Raw genomic sequence first — 20,018 nt, 5'->3', positions numbered from 1 at the left:
GTATTGCCAAAGGGGTATGTTCACGGATCCGGATAAAAAACTGAGTATGGGACGAACCACTGAATCGGATCAGAAATTCGGCCTTGGTGACCTCCAAACAATATTTTATGATCCTTCGAAAGAATCGGATCCACAATTATGCCCTATAGCCACCCCGCGGCCCGTTCGTAGTTTTGCCAGTATTGCCAAAGGCGTATGTTCACAGATCCGGATAAAAAACTGAGTATGGGACGAACCACTGAATCGGATCAGAAATTCGGCCTTGGTGACCTCCAAACAATATTTTATGATCCTACGAAAGAATCGGATCCACAATTATGCCCTATAGCGACCCCGCGGCCCGTTCGTAATTTTGCCAGTATTGCCAAAGGGGTATGTTCACTGATCCGGAGAAAAAATTGAGTATGTGTCAAACCACTTAATCGGATCCGAAATTCAGCGTTGGTGACCTCCAACCAATATTTTATGATCCTACGAAAGAATCGGATCAATAATTATGCCCAATAGCCACCCCGCGGCCTGTTCGAAAATTTTTCAGTATTGCCAAAGGGGTATGTATGTTCATTGATCCGGAGAAAAAACTGAGTATGGGACGAACCACTGATTCGGATCAGAAATTCGGTCTTGGTGACCTCCAAACAATATTTTATGATCCTTCGAAAGAATCGGATCCCTAATTATGCCCTATAGCCACCCCGCGGCCAGTTCGAAATTTTGCCAGTATTGCCAAAGGGGTATGTTCACTGATCCGGAGAAAAAACTGAGTATGGGACGAACCACTGAATCAGATCAGAAATTCGGTCTTGGTGACCTCCAAACAATATTTTATGATCCTACGAAAGAATCGGATCCACAATTATACCCTATAGCCACCCCGCGGCCCATTCGAAATTTTGCCTGTATTGCCAAAGGGGTATGTTCACTGTTCCGGAGAAAAAACTGAGTATGGGACGAACCACTGAATCGGATCAGAAATTCGGTCTTGGTGACCTCCAAACAATATTTTATGATCCTTCGAAAGAATCAGATCCCTAATTATGCCCTATAGCCACCCCGCGGCCAGTTCGAAATTTTGCCAGTATTGCCAAAGGGGTATGTTCACTGATCCGGATAAAAAACGAGTATGGTTCGAACCACTGAATCGGATCAGAAATTCGGTATGTGTAACATCCGGCCCCTCGCACCACCAATATTGTCCGCTCTGCCCACGAAGAACTCACAGATTTGTTTTTGGTTTCCCAAAACGCGTTGGTGATGTTAAGAGGCAGGACATTACTTATGAACCAGTGATCTCTCTTGTCCACGGCCGATGTGGGATAGCCTAAGAGTGGGACGATGTTGTGTTTGCCAAGGGTGTTACAGACAACCCCCCTTTGGACTCATCGTCCTCGATGAGGAGTGTCCCAACATCCCGAACGGCACAAGAGTGGCTCTGATACCAACTGTAACATCCGGCCCCTCGCACCACCAATATTGTCCGCTCTGCCCACGAAGAGCTCACGGATTTGTTTTTGGTTGCCCAAAACGCGTTGGTGATGTTAAGAGGCAGGACATTACTTATGAACCAGTGATCTCTCTTGTCCACGGCCGATGTGGGATAGCCTAAGAGTGGGACGATGTTGTGTTTGCCAAGAGTGTTACAGTATGGGTGACCTCCAAACAATATTTTATGATCCTACGAATGAATCGCATCCACAATTATGCCCTATAGCCACCCCGCGGCCCGTTCGAAATTTTTCCAGTATTGCCAAAGGGGTATGTTCACAGATCCGGATAAAAAACTGAGTATGGGTCGAACCACTGAATCGGATCAGAAATTAAGTCTTGGTGACCTCCAAACAATATTTTATGATCTTATGAAAGAATCGTATCCATAATTATGCACTATAACCACCCCGCGGCCAGTTCGAAATTTTGCCAGTATTGCCAAAGGGGTATGTTCACTGATCCGGAGAAAAAACTGAGTATGGGACGAACCACTGAATCGGATCCGAAATTCGGCCTTGGTGACCTCCAAACAATATTTTATGATCCTTTGAAAGAATCGGATCCACAATTATGCCCTATAGCCACCCCGCGGCTCGTTCGTAATTTTGCCTGTATTGCCAAAGGCGTATGTTCACAGATCCGGATAAAAAACTGAGTATGGGACGAACCACTGAATCGGATCAGAAATTCGGCCTTGGTGACCTCCAAACAATATTTTATGATCCAACGAAAGAATCAGATCCACAATTATGCCCTATAGCCACCCCACGGCCAGTTCGAAATTTTGCCAGTATTGCCAAAGGGGTATGTTCACTGATCCGGAGAAAAAACTGAGTATGGGACGAAGCACTGAATCGGATCAGAAATTCGGTATTGGTGACCTCCAAACTATATTTTATGATCCTTCGAAAGAATCGGATCCACAATTATGCCCTATAGCCACCCCGCGGCCCGTTCGAAATTTTGCCAGTATTGCCAAAGGGGTATGTTCACAGATCCGGAGAAAAAACTGAGTATGGGACGAACCACTGAATCGGATCAGAAATTCGGTCTTGGTGACCTCCAAACAATATTTTATGATCCTTCGAAAGAACCAGATCCCTAATTATGCCCTATAGCCACCCCGCGGCCAGATCGAAATTTTGCCAGTATTGCCAAAGGGGTATGTTCACTGATCCGGAGAAAAAACTGAGTATGGGTCGAACCACTGAATCGGATCAGAAATTCGGTATGGGTGACCTCCAAACAATATTTCATGATCCTTCGAATGAATCGCATCCACAATTATGCCCTATAGCCACCCCGCGGCCCGTTCGAAATTTTGCCAGTATTGCCAAAGGGGTATGTTCACGTATCCGGATAAAAAACTGAGTATGGGTCGAACCACTGAATCGGATCAGAAATTAAGTCTTGGTGACCTCCAAACAATATTTTATGATCCTATGAAAGAATCGTATCCATAATTATGCACTATAACCACCCCGCGGCCAGTTCGAAATTTTGCCAGTATTGTCAAAGGGGTATGTTCACTGATCCGGAGAAAAAACTGAGTATGGGACGAACCACTGAATCAAATCAGAAATTCGGTCTTGGTGACCTCCAAACAATATTTTATGATCCTAGAAAGAATCGGATCCACAGTTATGCCCTATAGCCACCCCGCGGCCCGTTCGAAGTTTTGCCAGTATTGCCAAAGAGGTATGCTCACAGATCCGGATAAAAAACTGAGTATGGGACGAACCACTGAATCGGATCAGAAATTCGGTCTTGGTGACCTCCAAACAATATTTTATGATCCTTCGAAAGATTCGGATCCACAATTATGCCCTATAGCCACCCCGCGTCACGTTCGAAATTTTGCCAGTATTGCCAAAGGGGTATGTTCACGGATCCGGATAAAAAACTGAGTATGGGACGAACCACTGAATCGGATCAGAAATTCGGCCTTGGTGACCTCCAAACAATATTTTATGATCCTTCGAAAGAATCGGATCCACAATTATGCCCTATAGCCACCCCGCGGCCCGTTCGTAGTTTTGCCAGTATTGCCAAAGGCGTATGTTCACAGATCCGGATAAAAAACTGAGTATGGGACGAACCACTGAATCGGATCAGAAATTCGGCCTTGGTGACCTCCAAACAATATTTTATGATCCTACGAAAGAATCGGATCCACAATTATGCCCTATAGCGACCCCGCGGCCCGTTCGTAATTTTGCCAGTATTGCTAAAGGGGTATGTTCACTGATCCGGAGAAAAAATTGAGTATGTGTCAAACCACTGAATCGGATCCGAAATTCAGCGTTGGTGACCTCCAACCAATATTTTATGATCCTACGAAAGAATCGGATCAATAATTATGCCCAATAGCCACCCCGCGGCCTGTTCGAAAATTTTCCAGTATTGCCAAAGGGGTATGTATGTTCACGTATCCGGAGAAAAAACTGAGTATGGGACGAACCACTGATTCGGATCAGAAATTCGGTCTTGGTGACCTCCAAACAATATTTTATGATCCTTCGAAAGAATCGGATCCCTAATTATGCCCTATAGCCACCCCGCGGGTAGTTCGAAATTTTGCCAGTATTGCCAAAGGGGTATGTTCACTGATCCGGAGAAAAAACTGAGTATGTGTCGAACCACTGAATCGGATCCGAAATTCAGCGTTGGTGACCTCCAAACGGTATTTTATGATCCTACGAAAGAATCGAATCCACAATTATACCCTATAGCCACCCACCCCGCGGCCAGTTCGAAATTTTGCCTGTATTGCCAAAGGGGTATGTTCACTGATCCGGATAAAAAACTGAGTATGGGACGAACCACTGAATCGGATCCGAAATTCGGTCTTGGTGACCTCCAAACAATATTTTATGATCCTTCGAAAGAATCGGATCCCTAATTATGCCCTATAGCCACCCCGCGGCCAGTTCGAAATTTTGCCAGTATTGCCAAAGGGGTATGTTCACTGATCCGGAGAAAAAACTGAGTATGGGTCGAACCACTGAATCGGATCAGAAATTCGGTATGGGTGACCTCCAAACAATATTTTATGATCCTACGAAAGAATCGGATCCACAATTATGCCCTATAGCCACCCCACGGCCCGTTCGTAATTTTGCCAGTATTGCCAAAGGGGTATGTTCACTGATCCGGAGAAAAAACTGAGTATGGGACGAAGCACTGAATCGGATCAGAAATTCGGTCTTGGTGACCTCCAAACTATATTTTATGATCCTTCGAAAGAATCGGATCCACAATTATGCCCTATAGCCACCCCGCGGCCCGTTCGTAATTTTGCCAGTATTGCCAAAGGGGTATGTTCACTGATCCGGAGAAAAAACATACCCAGCGGAATTAAAAGGCAAAATCTTTGATGATGATGAGTTATGGTGGTAAAACAAAGTGAAAATGAAAGTAGAAGAATTTACTAAAGTTGGGAAAGTAAAGTCGATAGAATTGAGTGGTTAAGAAAAAGAATACGTCTACCAATGATTGAAGAAAATAATAAAATATTCAACAGTAATGGAATAGTGTTTTAGTAAGGAGAGAAAAATCCTCTATTTAATATATATATATATATATAATTTAGGTGTCATACATATTGATGAAGAAAATATTGGTTATATGATGTAGTTATGTATGAGATGTGCTATGTTTTATTGATCATACGCTATATAGATGTGACACGTAAAGGAATTTTTGTAGAGGTTTGAAGATTAAACTGATAGTTAATGACAGTTAATGTGACGAAACGCATTTATTACTTAGCATTAGATAGTAATTTAATTTTAACATGACTGCAAAAGGTATTTAAGAAAATGCTATGATAACAGTTACTAATTTTTTATTTTCTTTGAAGAGAGTTGGAAGGTTGAAAGAAAATACTTTAGTATTCCTTTTTAGTTGTTGTTATTATTATTATTATTATTATTATGTTTGAAATGAATGTATGAGAGACCGGAGAAGACTTCAAAGCCTATTGGATTCCAAGAAAGAATCAGTTTGCGTTGAGTGATGTTTGCGAAGAAACTGTTACAGAAGGCTACTACCAAGCTTCAGAACAATCATCCTCATCATCAGGTACTACTACCAAATTATTATTATTATTATTAGAAACTGTTATGAACCTGCTCATCATTGATTTACAGTCACCACGATGCTCATCTAATCTAATCTAATTCATCTATATTTTTATTTTTATTTCATAGTGAATCTGCTGCTGCTATTGCTATTGTTTCATCATCAACTGATTGATTCTACATCTTTTCTTTCTTTGGACAAACCTAACCTAAATGCATATAAGCACCAGCAGAATAACAATAATACACCAATCAATCACCTGTTTGTTTGTTTTCAAATGAATTACTTACTTTTCTATGGTGGCCTAGGCAACATCACCAATCTAACCCTACACAACACTTCTTTTTTTCTTTTTTTTTTAAATAAATAAATGATTCATGTTATATTGCCTACCAGAATCTTAAAGGATGCCTCACACCACAAGATTTGGAGTTTCAAACACCACTCCATTACGGTATCCCATCTACCGCATCACTTCTCGCCTTTGATCCTATTCAGCGTCTATTAGCCCTTGCAACATTGTAACTCACTCTTTTTCCTTTTCTACTCACTTGTTTTTTTTCTTTTACTTTTATAATTAACATATATCTTTCTTGTTATTTCAATGCAGAGATGGCAGGATAAAAGTGATTGGTGGTGATAATATTGAAGCACTCCTCATTTCTCCTAAACAATTACCTTTCAAGTATTTGGAGGTTTTTTTTTTTTTCATTTTCTTCTTTCTGATGTTAGTATAAGCATGTTTGATATTCTATTTCTCTTGCAGTTTCTAGCCAACAAAGGTTTCCTAGTCACCGTCTCCAATGACAATGAAATACAAGTAATCACTACTTCCTTCCTTATCATTCATTTTTAACATTTTAATTACAACCTTTGTTTCATGACTTGGTGCAGGTGTGGAATCTCGAAAATAGGTCCATTGCTTCTACTTTGCAATGGAGCTCCAATATTACAAGTTTCTCTGTCATTTACGGCTCCTTCTTCATGTAAGATACTTGACAAGTGCAATACTATATACTTTTCTGAAAATTTATGTGTGTTACCAACTACTAAATGCAGGTATGTTGGAGATGATAATGGTTTGATGTCTGTTTTAAAGCATGAAGAGGATGGACAACTTTTATTACTACCGTATCATATTTCAGCCCAATCCCTTACTGGTAAATACTAATCTTATACACTAAATAGTTGGTGCTTAGTAAATAATTGGTGTATTTTTATTTACTCCACAGAAGCAGCTGAGTCATCATGTCCAGATCATCAGACTGTTGTTGGAGTTCTTCATCAACCGTCTTCTTCTGGGAATAGGCAAGATACAAGTATTTATTGAAGTTCTCTTGTTTATATCTTTCGGGAGTTTAGTTTCCATATACTATATCGATCGGTTGTTCTTTTGCAGAGTTTTGGTTGCATATGAGAGTGGCTTAATTATATTATGGGATATATTTGAAGCTCAAGTGGTTGTAGTTAGAGGTGATAAGGATCTTGAACTAAAGAATGGAGTTCTTGGTCAACCGGAACATGATTTGGAGGAAAAAGAAATAACTGCTCTTTGTTGGGTGTCTTCTAATGGCACAGTTGTTGCTGCTGGATACATAGATGGAGATATCATGTTTTGGAAAACTTCAACCACTGAATCTAGTAAAAAACAAAAAGCTGCAGCATCAAACAATAATGTTGTAAGGTTGCAGTTGTCATCTGCTGAAAGGAAACTACCTGTCATTGTGTTGCACTGGTCGGCAAACACTAAATCCCAAAATGACTGTGATGGGCAACTGTTTGTTTATGGAGGTGATGAAATTGGGTCTGATGAAGTATTAACGGTGAGCTTAACAGATTAGTAGAGATGGTAATTTTGACCCGTTTACTTACAAATGGGTTGATTTTATTGCAGGTTTTGAGCCTTGAATGGAGCCCTGGGATGGAAACCCTAAGATGTGTGGTTTGTGCAGAGGTCACTCTTATTGGCTCGTTTGCTGATATGAGTTTGTTACCGAGTGCAATAAATAATAATGGTGCTGATTTATTAGTCCTCACAAGCCCAGGACATCTGCAGTTAGTCAATCATAAGGATTTATCGGCCTTAACATCTCAACATGAAAAAAGAATTACTTTATCTTCTCTAGAATGTCCTGCAGTTATACCTACACTTAATCCAGTCATAAGTACAGCAAAACTTATCTCATTAGTTGGCAATGAAAACACTTCAAAGTTTCTTTTGGAGGTAACTTATATACTGCATTTATGGTTTTATGTTTGCTTTTGTGTTATTAATATAAACATTATGTTTTACTTAGATAGCTACAAATCTGAAGGCCAGTCCAACACAAAAATCTGAGGGGGGTGGCTGGCCCATATCAGGAGGCATAGTGTATCAGTTTAATTCTCCTGAAGGTTATGTGATAGAGAGAGTTTACATAGCTGGTTACATGGATGGATCTGTTAGAATCTGGGATGCCACCTCACCAGTCTTGTCAATCCTTTGTGTTATAGGAGCGGTTAGTCACTACCTTATGTTAAATTTTTCATGGATCAAAGAGGAGTTCATTTAACATGTCTGAGACAATTGACAGATGAAAGATGTGGAAGTGAGTGGTTCAACTTCTCCAGTTTCTGAACTGAGCTTGTGCTCCTCAACTTCGCGATTAGCAGTTGGTAATCAACTTGGTTTGGTAAGAGATGCTTCTATGGTAATGGTTATAACGGTTGACCATGCTTGACCTGATTGCATACTTATATCCTGAGTTTGTAGATTCGTGTGTATAATCTCAATTCGAGCTCAGAAGAGACAGACCTTCATGTTGTCACGGGAACCAAACAACAAGGTAAGCCTATTTTCAGCATTCATTTCAACTTTTTTATGCTTTACTTCATAGTTAACACAAGTTAGTATTGTTTTCAGTTCATAAACAACCTGAAGGCGGAGGTCCCATGTGTATCGCTTCTTTCCACCTCCTCGATTCCCCTGTTCAAGCTCTTCAATATATGGACCATGGAGTTAAGCTAGCTGTTGCACATGAATGTGGTCGTGTAAGTCAACATTCTGAATACTGATTTAGGTATTTAACACATCATTCAACGGTTATTTCCGGTCTAAAATGCCTTCATTGCAGGTTGCAGTGCTTGATATGAACTCATTCTCTGTTTCATTCTTAACTGAAGCATCACCTAATCCTAGCAGTCCAGTGATTTCCATGACATGGAAATCATTTGTGTATAATGGTGGTAATGTTAAAAGCCCTAAAGGTGCGGGACCAAAGAGTGTTGACAAAAATCTAGAGAAATTGATGTTTGTAGCTACCAAAGATGCAAAGTTATATGTGTTTGATGGTAGTAATCACATGATCAACTCTAAACCGATGCAATTGAAGAAAGATGCAGCGGCTATATCCATGCATATTATAGGCAAGTATGACCACTCTGTTATTTTGTTTTATGCTAGAATGGCTAAAGTTAGCGATTTTAGCTGAATTAAACGGGTTGGAAGTCTCTCAATGAGTATTTAAAATGCATAATACCTTCTAAATCATATTATTTAAAAAATAGTTTTGATCTTAATAGTATGATTTTTGTAATCACATCTGGCCCATTATTATTCAATAAATAGTTTTGTTAATAGCATTCGTTTTTCTTCTTTTACAAATTTCAAAAGTGTCATGCTTTATGGTATTTGTTTTACGAACGTAATATATTTAACAATAATACAACTGTTATGTATATTCTTTCAGAGGGAAGTACCTCCATAGTTGAGTCAGTGGAACAAAAGGAGTCAACACAGTTGACCAAGGATGTTGCAGTCAGAAATGAACCTGCAAATGAAACCGACCATATCAAATCAGGGCAGAATGCAATGGATTCACTCGTTTTACTCTGTTGCAAGGATGCTCTGCGCTTATATCGTTTAAAATCTGTGGTTCAGGTGTGGTGTTCGTCCTCTATTTTAATGAAGCTTTATAAGCTACCCCGTTTGTCCTAATAAATATAGAATACAATCCAAATCAACCGATGGCAAGTAAACAGATCAAAGTTGTTGATGGTGAGTTATTAATAACTTCTATTTTGCTAGGGGAATGAAAAACCGTTGCTTAAAGTAAAACTTGAGAAGCATTGCTGTTGGACTTCAACTTTTAAGAAAGATGAAAAAACGTGTGGATTAGTATTACTATATCAATCTGGCGAATTGGAAATCAGGTCTCTCTGTCTACTTTCATTCTTATAGGCATACAAAAATAATCTTTACATAAATGCATGTATATGTATATTAAATAAGGTATATTGACGAGTACTTTTATACAGATCCTTGCCAGACTTAGAACTGGTGAAAGTAGCCTCATTAATGTCAACATTAAGGTGGAGTTACAAGGCGAATATGCAGAGGACTATGTGTTCTACAGAGAACGGGCAGATTGCCATGGTATTATTCTAGAAATTTTACAACCATTGAAGTTTAAATGTGTAGTATTTTAGAAATATTGATCAATATGTTGTAGATAAATGGGTCGGAAGTGGCATTTCTCTCTTTACTGAAAAGTGATGATGGCCGCAGGTACATTTATCTTTATTTTTTGTCCACATAAGATGCCACATAGTCAATATAATGATGTTGGTTTGCTTTCATTACTGTAGGGTTATGGAATCTTTTCCTTCACTTCATGATAAAGTTCTTGCAGCTGCAGTAGAAGCCGTGATTAGCAGTTCTCAACATCAAAAGAGAAAACAGGTTGAAACTAATCATCACTATGTTTGCTAAAATGATAGTAATAAAATGTTTACAATATGATCAGCAACTATGCTAAAATATTCACAATTGATAATTGATCTTGTCATTTATCTTTTGCAGGGTATCCCTGTAGCACTTGTTAATATTCTTAAAGGATTTAAAGGAGGAAAAACGAATAGCAACGTCAACTTTCCTGAAGAATATAAGTTAGGCTCCAACAATCTGGACAGAATCTTTTCAAAGAATCCATTTCCGGATCCACTTGAAAGTAATGTTAATGATCAGGAAGAAATAGAGCTTGATATAGGTAGGCTAAATAGTTTTGAAAGTATACATTACAAATGACAAAATGAATGGGTTGGCCCACTAAATTATTTTTATTGTATATGTTAATGCAGATGACATTGAAATCGACGAACCTGTATCTGTATCCATGCCTGCCTCGTCATCACATTCAAAACTAAAGGAGGAAACTGGTATGTTTGAAAATCATTTCTGATCTATGGTTGATTGGACTTGTAATGAACATAATATCATTATGTTTTATTACCCAGGAAAGAAAACTGAGAGAGAAATGCTATTTGATGGTGATAATGAGGAACCTAGAGTGAGGACACGCGAAGAGATTATTGCTAAATATAGAAAGAATGCAGGGGTAACCAAACAAATTCCTAATATGGCTATAATATAAACTTTAAATAGTTACAAATTATGTTAATGACTGTTTTTGTTTTTCTTCAGGATGCTTCTTCAATTGCTGCACAAGCAAGAAACAAGCTTTTAGAGCGCCAGGAAAAGCTTGATGTAGGAATTGTTTTTATTCATCATTTCCAAATGAATATATGCCTTGTTTGATTAGCAAGAGACAGTTTCAACTATAATTTACAACATTTGAATTTCTAATTTTTCAGAGGATCAGCAAAAGGACCCAAGATCTAAGCAACGAAGCAGAAGACTTTGCGTCCTTAGCAAACGAGCTTGTAAAGGCAATGGAGCGTAGAAAATGGTGGCAGATATGATCATCATTCCTTCTTCTTCACTGCATTTTATTACAGGTGTTTTCTCTCACATTTTCATCATTTCTGGACAAGTTTTATGTAGCTTGTTTCAAGTATATATGTACTATACAAAGTTCATGTTAACGAACTACTACGCGCTTTGTGGATTTAACTTTAAACAGAAAAAATATGTACATTATGTGATTGTGTATTGGACAAGACTTAAGAATACAACCACCGGCCTTCAAACTCCATTATTTGTTTAATTATTAATGTATATGCAACATGTTTGGAGTAATTTGTTATCTTATAGTGTTCAAATAGGATATTCAACTTTGAATATTCCAAATTGAAGAGTCCAAAAGTAGGTATAGAAAGTTAGGTTTGAAGATCAACTTTATATTTTTAAAAGATCAAATGGTTTATCATTAACTTCTAAAGAAGTTTCAGACCATGGGTATTTAATCAATTGGTTATACTTAAAAACACATTGGAAAGTTTAGTTCAGAAATTTGTATTTTATGAAAATTATTGTGGACTTTTAAGGATTTTATTAATTAATGGCTTAAAAGCAAAGTGATATTTCTTGAAGTTTACTATTAAATGATGATGTAATAATATAATATTGAGTTTACTATAACTGCTCCTAATATATCTTTATATTTCCCTCCAATCTTCTATAAGCAATAATGTATAAATTATTCAACTAGTCATATATGTTGATTACTTCAAATTATTAAAGTCAAATAAATATGTTCACAGCTTCTATCGTCTATTTTAACTTGTCAAATACATAAAGGTCTACCTTTAGACCAAATTTAAAGACTAGACGTAGACAACCATATAGTAAAACATCAAATTTAGTTTACTAAATATTGGTGTTGATAGAGATACCTAAAAAAAATATAAAATGATGTTTTAATCCATCTAAATAAGTGGTCATAACTCTATGAGTTACAATCAACTTATTATATATTAACTAATCTTCTCAAAATATATTTAAAAATCTACTTATTAAATGAATATGCAATAACTCTACATCAAGTTGATTGTAACTCATAGGGTTATGACCACTTATTATATGCTATATTGTTATATATTGTCATATTGACGTATCTTTGTAAAATGGACGGCGAGTCATGGTTTGGGTCATCATTAACAAAGACTCAATAAAAACAAAGGCCATAATAGTTATATTAGTCTTGATTCTATATTTTAACTAAATGAAGGGATGAGCTTGACACAGTGCCTGTATTTGTATCCGCATCGAAAATTAATAAAAACGTGTATCAATACCCGTACCAAATTTTCCGGTATGGTACGGGTATTGTGCGCTACCCGTTTTTGTAGCGCTTTGCTTTTTTATTCTCAAATCTCTGACGATCTTGAAACCGGTACAACCTAAAGTGGTTTGGGTACCGGTATGAGTACATGTACGCGACGGGTACCAAATTAGTACAAGTATCAAATTGGTCGCTGATTTAATGATTAAATTAGTACACTATCCATTTTATAAGTAAGATTTTATTCTAACAAGTTAACGTTCATGGTTAGAAACTTTAAGTAATGGGTCAAATAAAACTGCAATTCATTGAAAACTAGTTAAGAAAGTTAGATGGTGGATAGGAAGCATACATGCATGTATTCCATCTTATTTTAATTAGCTATTTATTTTCACTTTTCATCATTATATATTAATATTAATTAGCAAATTCAAATAAAGTTGCATACGACGCGATAGCCTTCAAGCAACGAACCATCACGGTAAAGAGTTGATTATGTTTTTATATAACCATGCACCTTATGCATCACAACTAGAGTAACAAATGCACACATTTTAACTCTTCTCACATGCATTTACTTTAGTTTATGTATGTGTAATAAACTACTATCTAAATAAACACACTCGTTCACACCAACATTGTTACACATGCAGACACATATGTAAAATATGTCGGTCCGTAAAATTTGTGATCTGTAATAACAAGAATTTGATAATTATTTAACGTAATAAACGATGACTATACACCCAAGGTTGTTACCGCTTAACATATTCCAATTTCCAAACACAATTAAGCACATCTAAAGCTATAAAATAAACTTTGTTGAATAGTTTGACCTTTACGTAAAGTAAATTACCGGCCATTCATAAATATCTTGAAGAATTAAATATTAATATTTGTTTAAAATAAAATAAATGAAAATGACAACCAAATAAATAAATTTAAGAATCTACCATTTCTCCCCGGTGATCGAAAGACATGAGTTATTCAGTGATCATCAATTATATCACTTTTAATGGATTAATAGATAAATAAAAGATTTGAGCTAGGCCTTTCTAAGGTTGTCAGTCCGGATCTCAAGCTCATCCGGGTTTTTGTCCTATCATTTGTTACGCTAGAGAGTTTTACTCTTGTAACAGCAAAATGACTGTTAAGTGACAGTCGACGGTAACGCGCCTTAAAAAAAAAAAAGACTTGGACTTAAAAAAAGATAATAATAAATAAATAAATGTAAGGTGATGGGATAGAAATAATAGACCCATATGGACTAGTTGCAGTTGCATCCCATTCCAATTGGGCACCCTAGTTCAATATAAATATAATAACGCAGCCATCTAGGGTTTAGTGGGGCGGGATAAAAACACAAGAATGGCTGCTGGATTGGTGTTATCTTCTTCAGCAGGCTGCAGTGGTATTAAACAACCTCTTCTTCACCAATCTTTAACAAAAACAAGATTTATCAACAACCCATCATCAAATATTATTCTTTTATGCTGTTCTAAAGATCCAATCTTTTCATCAAGAACACCGAATCTTGATAGGGTAGTAGCCAAGGTTAGTGCTCCATTGAGGATTCAATTAACAGAACAAGAGACACAAACAACAATCCCATTACAACAAGAAGAAGAAGAAGAAGACAAGAAGAAGTTGTTATTTGACGCAGGGGCACCGCCGCCATTCAAGTTGGCTGACATTAGGGCTGCTATACCAAAGCATTGCTGGGTCAAAGATCCATGGAGGTCAATGGGCTATGTTGCAAGGGATGTTGCTATTGTTCTTGCCTTGGCTGCAGCTGCTGCCCATCTCAACAGCTGCCTTCTTTGGCCGCTTTATTGGGCTGCTCAAGGGACCATGTTTTGGGCACTGTTTGTGCTTGGTCATGACTGGTACTAATCTTTCTTAATCTACTTGTTAAGCTGCTTGCTTACCTTTACTTTGTGTTCATGGAAAAACAAAATTATAAACAAATTGCTACACCATTATTATTATTATTATTATTATTATTATTATTATTATTATTATTATTATTATTATTATTATTATTATTATTATATAAAATACAACTATTGATTACCAATATCAACTATTCTATTCTGGGCTAAAAAGAATCAGCAATTTGACTATAAAAAGGTCAAAATTGGTATGCTTCAATTGCTTCTTTTTTTTTAATTTTGTTCATGTTTTTCTGGGTTGTTTTCTTGTTTTTGGTCACCTGATGGTTCCAGTTTGATAGAAAGTTATATTGATGTATGTGACTTAAGAAATGCTATGCTTTTGGTATGACTCAAGGCTCACTCGAAAAACGAGCTGAGCTCGAGCCTTAAGTAAGCTGGCTCGTTTAATTTAAAGCCCCATTTTTTTATAAATTATCAATTTTGTAGTTTATAAATTCTGCATTGTATTTCTTAAAAATACTAGTTTTTGTTTTTATGTATCATTGTGTAAAAATGGAAAAATAAAATTTTTAAATAAACTATCCGGCTCGAGCTTTTAACGAGCCGAGCTTGAGCTTAGCATTTTAGTTTGTTAAGATAAACGAGCCGAGCACACCTTGACTTTACAGCCCTATAATTCGTTATCAAAACCCCTCTACTTTCTAAGTCGTGTTACTCTTACCGTGAAGGCTGTATATTGCTGTAATGAAATGTTTTTCTAGCAGTGTTTTAAAAGCTTGATGTTTTATAAGATCCTCTGAAATTGATGTTCTTACGAGGATTTGGAAGGCATGTTAGAAACACTAGGTGGAGTCCAATATGATCTAGTTATTGCAATTTACCCTACCTGTAAAGAAATGTTAACCTTAAATTTTCGATTCAACAAAATCAACCATTTGATCTACAGAAGTCAAAAGAAAATTCTAATCATTCTGTTTGTTGATTTGTAGTGGCCATGGAAGCTTCTCCAACAATCCCAAGCTTAATAGTGTGGTTGGGCATCTTTTACATTCTTCAATTCTCGTGCCTTATCATGGATGGTAAGCTTTAGTTTCACTACATGAATCCTTACGGCTGCATCACAAATCGATCTGATCATGAATTGGTATTTCATTACTACAGGAGAATAAGCCATAGAACGCATCACCAAAACCATGGACATGTTGAAAACGATGAATCATGGCATCCGGTATCTTTCGTATGCTTAGTTATCACATTCACATTGTGTTGGCAGTTTATGATCAGTTTATTTAATTTTCCAACTTTTGTTCTACAGTTAACTGAGAAAACATTCAAGAGTTTGGATTGGATGACACGGACACTACGCTTCACCCTCCCTTTTCCAATGCTTGCTTATCCTTTTTACCTTGTAAGTTTACTTGTTTGTTTGTTTCATATCCTTCAAATTGTTAGATGAATTTTATGACAACAACATGCGTGCTTCTTCTTTTGCAGTGGAATAGATCTCCCGGAAAGAGTGGTTCACACTTTGATCCAAATAGCGATTTGTTTGTCCCCGCTGAGAAAAAAGACGTGATCACTTCAACAATTTGCTGGACAACAATGCTAGCTTTGCTTTTCGGTTTGAACTTTGTTGTTGGTCCGATGCAAATGCTAAAACTTTATGGCATTCCGTATTTGGTAATTTTGATATTCTCATTATATTATGTTGTTGTTAAAGTAATAAGTCGAGGCTTGAATTTGAAAAGGCTGGAATTTGTCATCTGATGTGGGATTATGCTTTGATTTCAGATAAATGTTATGTGGTTGGATTTTGTTACTTACTTGCATCACCACGGTCATGAAGATAAGCTTCCTTGGTATCGCGGAAAGGTATTCCGTTTTTAAATTAGTTTCCTGTTAATTGGTGGTATACTATTACCTCATACTTTGTACTAAAATCTATCAAAACATGTTCCGAAAAAAAAAAGAGTCCATAAAAGAGCAATGCTTTATTCTTTCGCCACAAGATTCATTATTGAAGGGTATTGTGGACCTTTGACTGCTGGTCTAAAACGTTTTTTATGATTTACATAAAAAAAAAAGAGCCAACTTTTGATTTTAGTGATTGTACCTCAATGCCTTGTATCATTTGTCAAGTTTGAGTCCTGCTTGCACGGTATTCACAGGACCCACAAATGGGATATGAGAAATGAAGAAAAGAGGCTATGAAATTTTTTGTTAATAATAACAATTAATAATAAAGTTATTGTTTTTGCAGGAATGGAGTTATCTAAGGGGAGGCCTGACCACCATAGACCGTGATTATGGCTGGATTAATAACATCCATCACGACATTGGAACGCATGTCATTCACCATCTCTTTCCCCAAATCCCGCACTATCACCTAATCGAGGCGGTTAGTATTCATGTTTTGTTCAATTCCAGGAACCATCCCCTTTTTTCTTAGTAAAACTTATAAATTCAAAAAGATGACATTGCAATGCTTGAGAAATAAATTCTATTACTAAATTATAAATATTATATTAGAAGGACTGCTTTCATTTATAAGGAAGTCTTGAAAAAGCTACAGGAAATGTAGCAAATTTGAATATTAAAGTCACATGCTTTGACCCTTCCTTGTTGTCAAACTTCTTATCTACGAAGATTTTTTTTTTTTTTCAATTCTATTGAAAAGATTATTTGTTGCTTTGAAAAAATGGTTGATTTCTTGTTAATATAACAGTGCATTCAGTTTCATTGATAAAGTCTTGCATTTGTACTGATAATTATTAATTAATTTCTTGTAGACGGAGGCTGCAAAACCGGTGCTTGGGAAATACTACCGAGAACCAAAAAAGTCGTCATCGCCTATACCTTTCCACCTGCTTGGTGAGCTGCTTAGAAGCTTGAAGAAAGACCATTATGTTAGCGACACCGGAGACGTCTTATACTACCAAACTGACCATAAAGAAAAATAGATAATTTTTCCATTTTCGCAACAATTTTCACAATCTTCGGGATCCGAATTTGGTTCAGAATTATAGTCTGTAGATTCTTCTGTATCAAGAATCCTATATAGTTCTTCTTTGATTTCTTCTTCTATATTTAAATTATTAATTTTACTCTTCATATTTTTTCTTTGGTAACATCTGTTTGCTGTATGACCCTTCTTTTTGCATATATAACACGTTGGGGTCCATCTTTCTTTTCTATTTGCTTTTCTTTTATAACGTTTTTCTCTTCTTTTAGCAAAATATTTTTCTCTAGAAGCTTGTTTATAATTTTTATAAGGACTTCGTTCTTTATCCTCTTTTTTACATTCCATTCCAAATTGTTTACAGAATTGACCTAATTGTCTTTTTTCTGTTAAATTTTATTTTTTGATTTGGTGATTTAATTTTAATTCATTATATAAGGCTAGACCATCTTGCACACAAACCCCAATGAGTCTTCCATAAGTTTAACTTTCATAGGGAATTTGGACATTATCTCCTCGAAGACTTTTTCTTACCCTTTCGGCTATATATTTTAAAAATGTCCCTTCTCATGATTTTATGCTAAAAAGTATTCAACCCCTAATCTTTTGATTAAATACTTTAAAGAGAGGAACCGGAACCGGTTCAGAACCGGTTCCATTAGTCAACATCACTGTTTAAACCGGTTCCATGGTCGAACCGGTTAGGGTCAAAGGAACCGGAACCGGTTCAGAACCGGTTCCATTAGTCAACATCACTGTTTAAACCGGTTCCATGGTCGAACCGGTTAGGGAACCGAACCGGTTCCCCAACCCTCGGACCCGGAACCGGTGGAACCGGTTCTGACCGGTTCCTAAACCGGTTCTTACACTGTAACCGGTTCCAACCGGTTACAGTGTAAAATATTATTTTTTTTTTCGTTTTTCGTTTCCGCTGCTTGTGTAGGTGATGATTTGTGTTCTTCTGATATCTGAAGAGGCTCATGCTACTTTTGTTGTTCACCCACAGAGCAATGGTAAACAACATATCAATTTGGTATGTAAATATTCCGCCTTCACTATCCATTTGCGTTTGTTGCGACTCGACGTTCTGTTTCAACGCCCTGCAATACGGTCTTTCGATGTGTTTCTTCAAATTTGAATTCGAAAGTGGGTTTAAATAAATCCCACAAAACTTGCACCGAGCCTTCAATGAATGGTCACTCAATTCAACCAAATCTCTTGATTACGATTATGAGGTACAATACGAACGAAACTTGGTCCGGCGGTGGAACCTTGACCAACTGATGATTGTGAGGCAGCCATAACAACAAATATGAATATAGAAGAAGAGAAAACAAGAGATTAGAGAACTCAGAACGTTGTAATAGCGTTTTTTTGTATTTTTTTGCGTTCGGGTTTGCGTTTTGAGTGTTGTGATGAACCCATTACACCAAATACCTATTTATACTAGTAGTGGGGTGTTTGGGGAGCCAAAAAACGGCCATTTTTGACCCCAACGGTCAAAAAACGGCCATAAAACCGTTTCCCAACGGCTAGAACTACTCCAACGGCTAGAACCGGTTCCGAACCGGTTCCGGTCGAACCGGTTCCAGAACCGGTTCCGGTTCGGTTCCGGTTCCTACCCGGTCCACCTCCAAAAATGTCAAACCGGTCCCGGATCGTCGGGTTGAAACGGAACCGAACCGGTTCCTACGAAAAACGGGTAGGAACCGGTTCGGTTCCGGTTCGGTTCCAGGAACCGGTTTTGTTGTCCACCTCTACTTTCGGCAAATAAAGGTGGAAGACCATCAATAAATTTTGACTTCCAATGAGAACTATTATTCTCTGGGAGTTCATAGACTCTGCTTAAAAATATATCTTTATACCACCTAAATGATGTTAAGGTAGTACACCTAAGACCATTTAACAATGTTCTTATGGTTTCAGAATTGTCCGACCACCTTCCCGTAAAATGTTCTATGATGGTAAGTATTAAGGTGTAAACTGCATCAGAAACATTTTGGCCATTTTCTGATTTAACATGATTAAAAATTTGAGACTGATTTTCTGGTTTGATATAATTATCCCACCATCCTCTTAGTTGGCCTGTAAATCCTGCAATTATCATTTTGCATACATTGACATCACTATTTTGATTATTTTTTCTATCGTAGCGTACATCATCATACGATGCGTCATCATATATATTTGTCTATCTGTATAACCATCTAGATTCCATTCGCATATGGACTTTCCATTATAGGAATTGGAAATCTCATATTCTTGTTCTTCATAAAAAACATCTTGGGAAGTGGGTCTAGGATAGTAAAACATTCTTTGTCTTGGCTTATCAGCAAATTTTGTATTGTACGATTCTGGTCTTTTTCTTCCATTTAATCTATTTATAGAATCTATTGTATAAGCCTCGAAAGTTTCATCACTCATGTTTTCTTCTTCCAAAGTATTTAATTCTAACTTGGAAAATCTTTCTTTTAAGACTTCCATCAATTGATTTATGGGTTTTACTTTATAATCTTCTATTTCTAGGGGAGGTTGAACTGTAGGTTGGATTTTTATAAGGTTATTATTATCTTTGGTTTTACTTGTTTCTCC

At 36.9% G+C, this 20,018-nt stretch overlaps 2 protein-coding genes across 2 annotated transcripts; both read left to right on the top strand.

The window, feature by feature from the left end:
* The first annotated feature begins 5,505 nt into the window (after positions 1 to 5,505).
* LOC143542179 (uncharacterized) lies at positions 5,506 to 11,510 on the top strand. The gene is made up of 26 exons (XM_077034827.1): positions 5,506 to 5,571; positions 5,968 to 6,092; positions 6,182 to 6,266; positions 6,338 to 6,391; positions 6,466 to 6,557; positions 6,631 to 6,731; positions 6,804 to 6,879; positions 6,971 to 7,394; positions 7,466 to 7,795; positions 7,869 to 8,069; positions 8,145 to 8,243; positions 8,324 to 8,396; positions 8,474 to 8,601; positions 8,685 to 9,027; positions 9,118 to 9,131; positions 9,224 to 9,490; positions 9,638 to 9,762; positions 9,868 to 9,985; positions 10,062 to 10,117; positions 10,198 to 10,291; positions 10,412 to 10,598; positions 10,690 to 10,767; positions 10,846 to 10,946; positions 11,033 to 11,095; positions 11,203 to 11,346; positions 11,383 to 11,510. The coding sequence occupies exons 1-25, from the start codon at positions 5,506 to 5,508 to the stop codon at positions 11,308 to 11,310; spliced, it is 3,408 nt and encodes a 1,135-aa protein (XP_076890942.1). The 3' UTR covers positions 11,311 to 11,346; positions 11,383 to 11,510.
* A 2,430-nt stretch (positions 11,511 to 13,940) lies between these two features.
* On the top strand, positions 13,941 to 17,427 carry LOC143542178 (sn-2 acyl-lipid omega-3 desaturase (ferredoxin), chloroplastic-like). The gene is made up of 8 exons (XM_077034825.1): positions 13,941 to 14,458; positions 15,457 to 15,546; positions 15,629 to 15,695; positions 15,783 to 15,875; positions 15,962 to 16,147; positions 16,259 to 16,339; positions 16,728 to 16,865; positions 17,257 to 17,427. The coding sequence occupies exons 1-8, from the start codon at positions 13,941 to 13,943 to the stop codon at positions 17,425 to 17,427; spliced, it is 1,344 nt and encodes a 447-aa protein (XP_076890940.1).
* Positions 17,428 to 20,018: the final 2,591 nt, after the last annotated feature.

Source organism: Bidens hawaiensis, unplaced genomic scaffold (assembly GCF_021521415.1).
Source record: "Bidens hawaiensis isolate Kalapana, Puna unplaced genomic scaffold, B.hawaiensis_p1.1 tig00012786_1, whole genome shotgun sequence".
NCBI lineage: Eukaryota > Viridiplantae > Streptophyta > Magnoliopsida > Asterales > Asteraceae > Bidens > Bidens hawaiensis.
Note: the sequence above shows the minus strand (reverse complement) of the source record. Positions and strands in the feature narration are given on the sequence as shown.

What these genes read in the sequence shown, in the direction of transcription:
- LOC143542179 (XM_077034827.1), top strand. Translation starts at nt 5,506, where the DNA reads ATGTTTGCGAAGAAACTGTTACAGAAGGCTACTACCAAGCTTCAGAAC. An exon ending in TCCTTTGTGTTATAGGAGCG is followed by an intron (nt 8,070 to 8,144) that starts GTTAGTCACTAC and finishes GACAATTGACAG; the next exon opens with ATGAAAGATGTGGAAGTGAG. An exon ending in GTTTAAAATCTGTGGTTCAG is followed by an intron (nt 9,491 to 9,637) that starts GTGTGGTGTTCG and finishes CTATTTTGCTAG; the next exon opens with GGGAATGAAAAACCGTTGCT.
- LOC143542178 (XM_077034825.1), top strand. Translation starts at nt 13,941, where the DNA reads ATGGCTGCTGGATTGGTGTTATCTTCTTCAGCAGGCTGCAGTGGTATT. An exon ending in CTCGTGCCTTATCATGGATG is followed by an intron (nt 15,547 to 15,628) that starts GTAAGCTTTAGT and finishes TCATTACTACAG; the next exon opens with GAGAATAAGCCATAGAACGC. An exon ending in TTCCTTGGTATCGCGGAAAG is followed by an intron (nt 16,340 to 16,727) that starts GTATTCCGTTTT and finishes TTGTTTTTGCAG; the next exon opens with GAATGGAGTTATCTAAGGGG.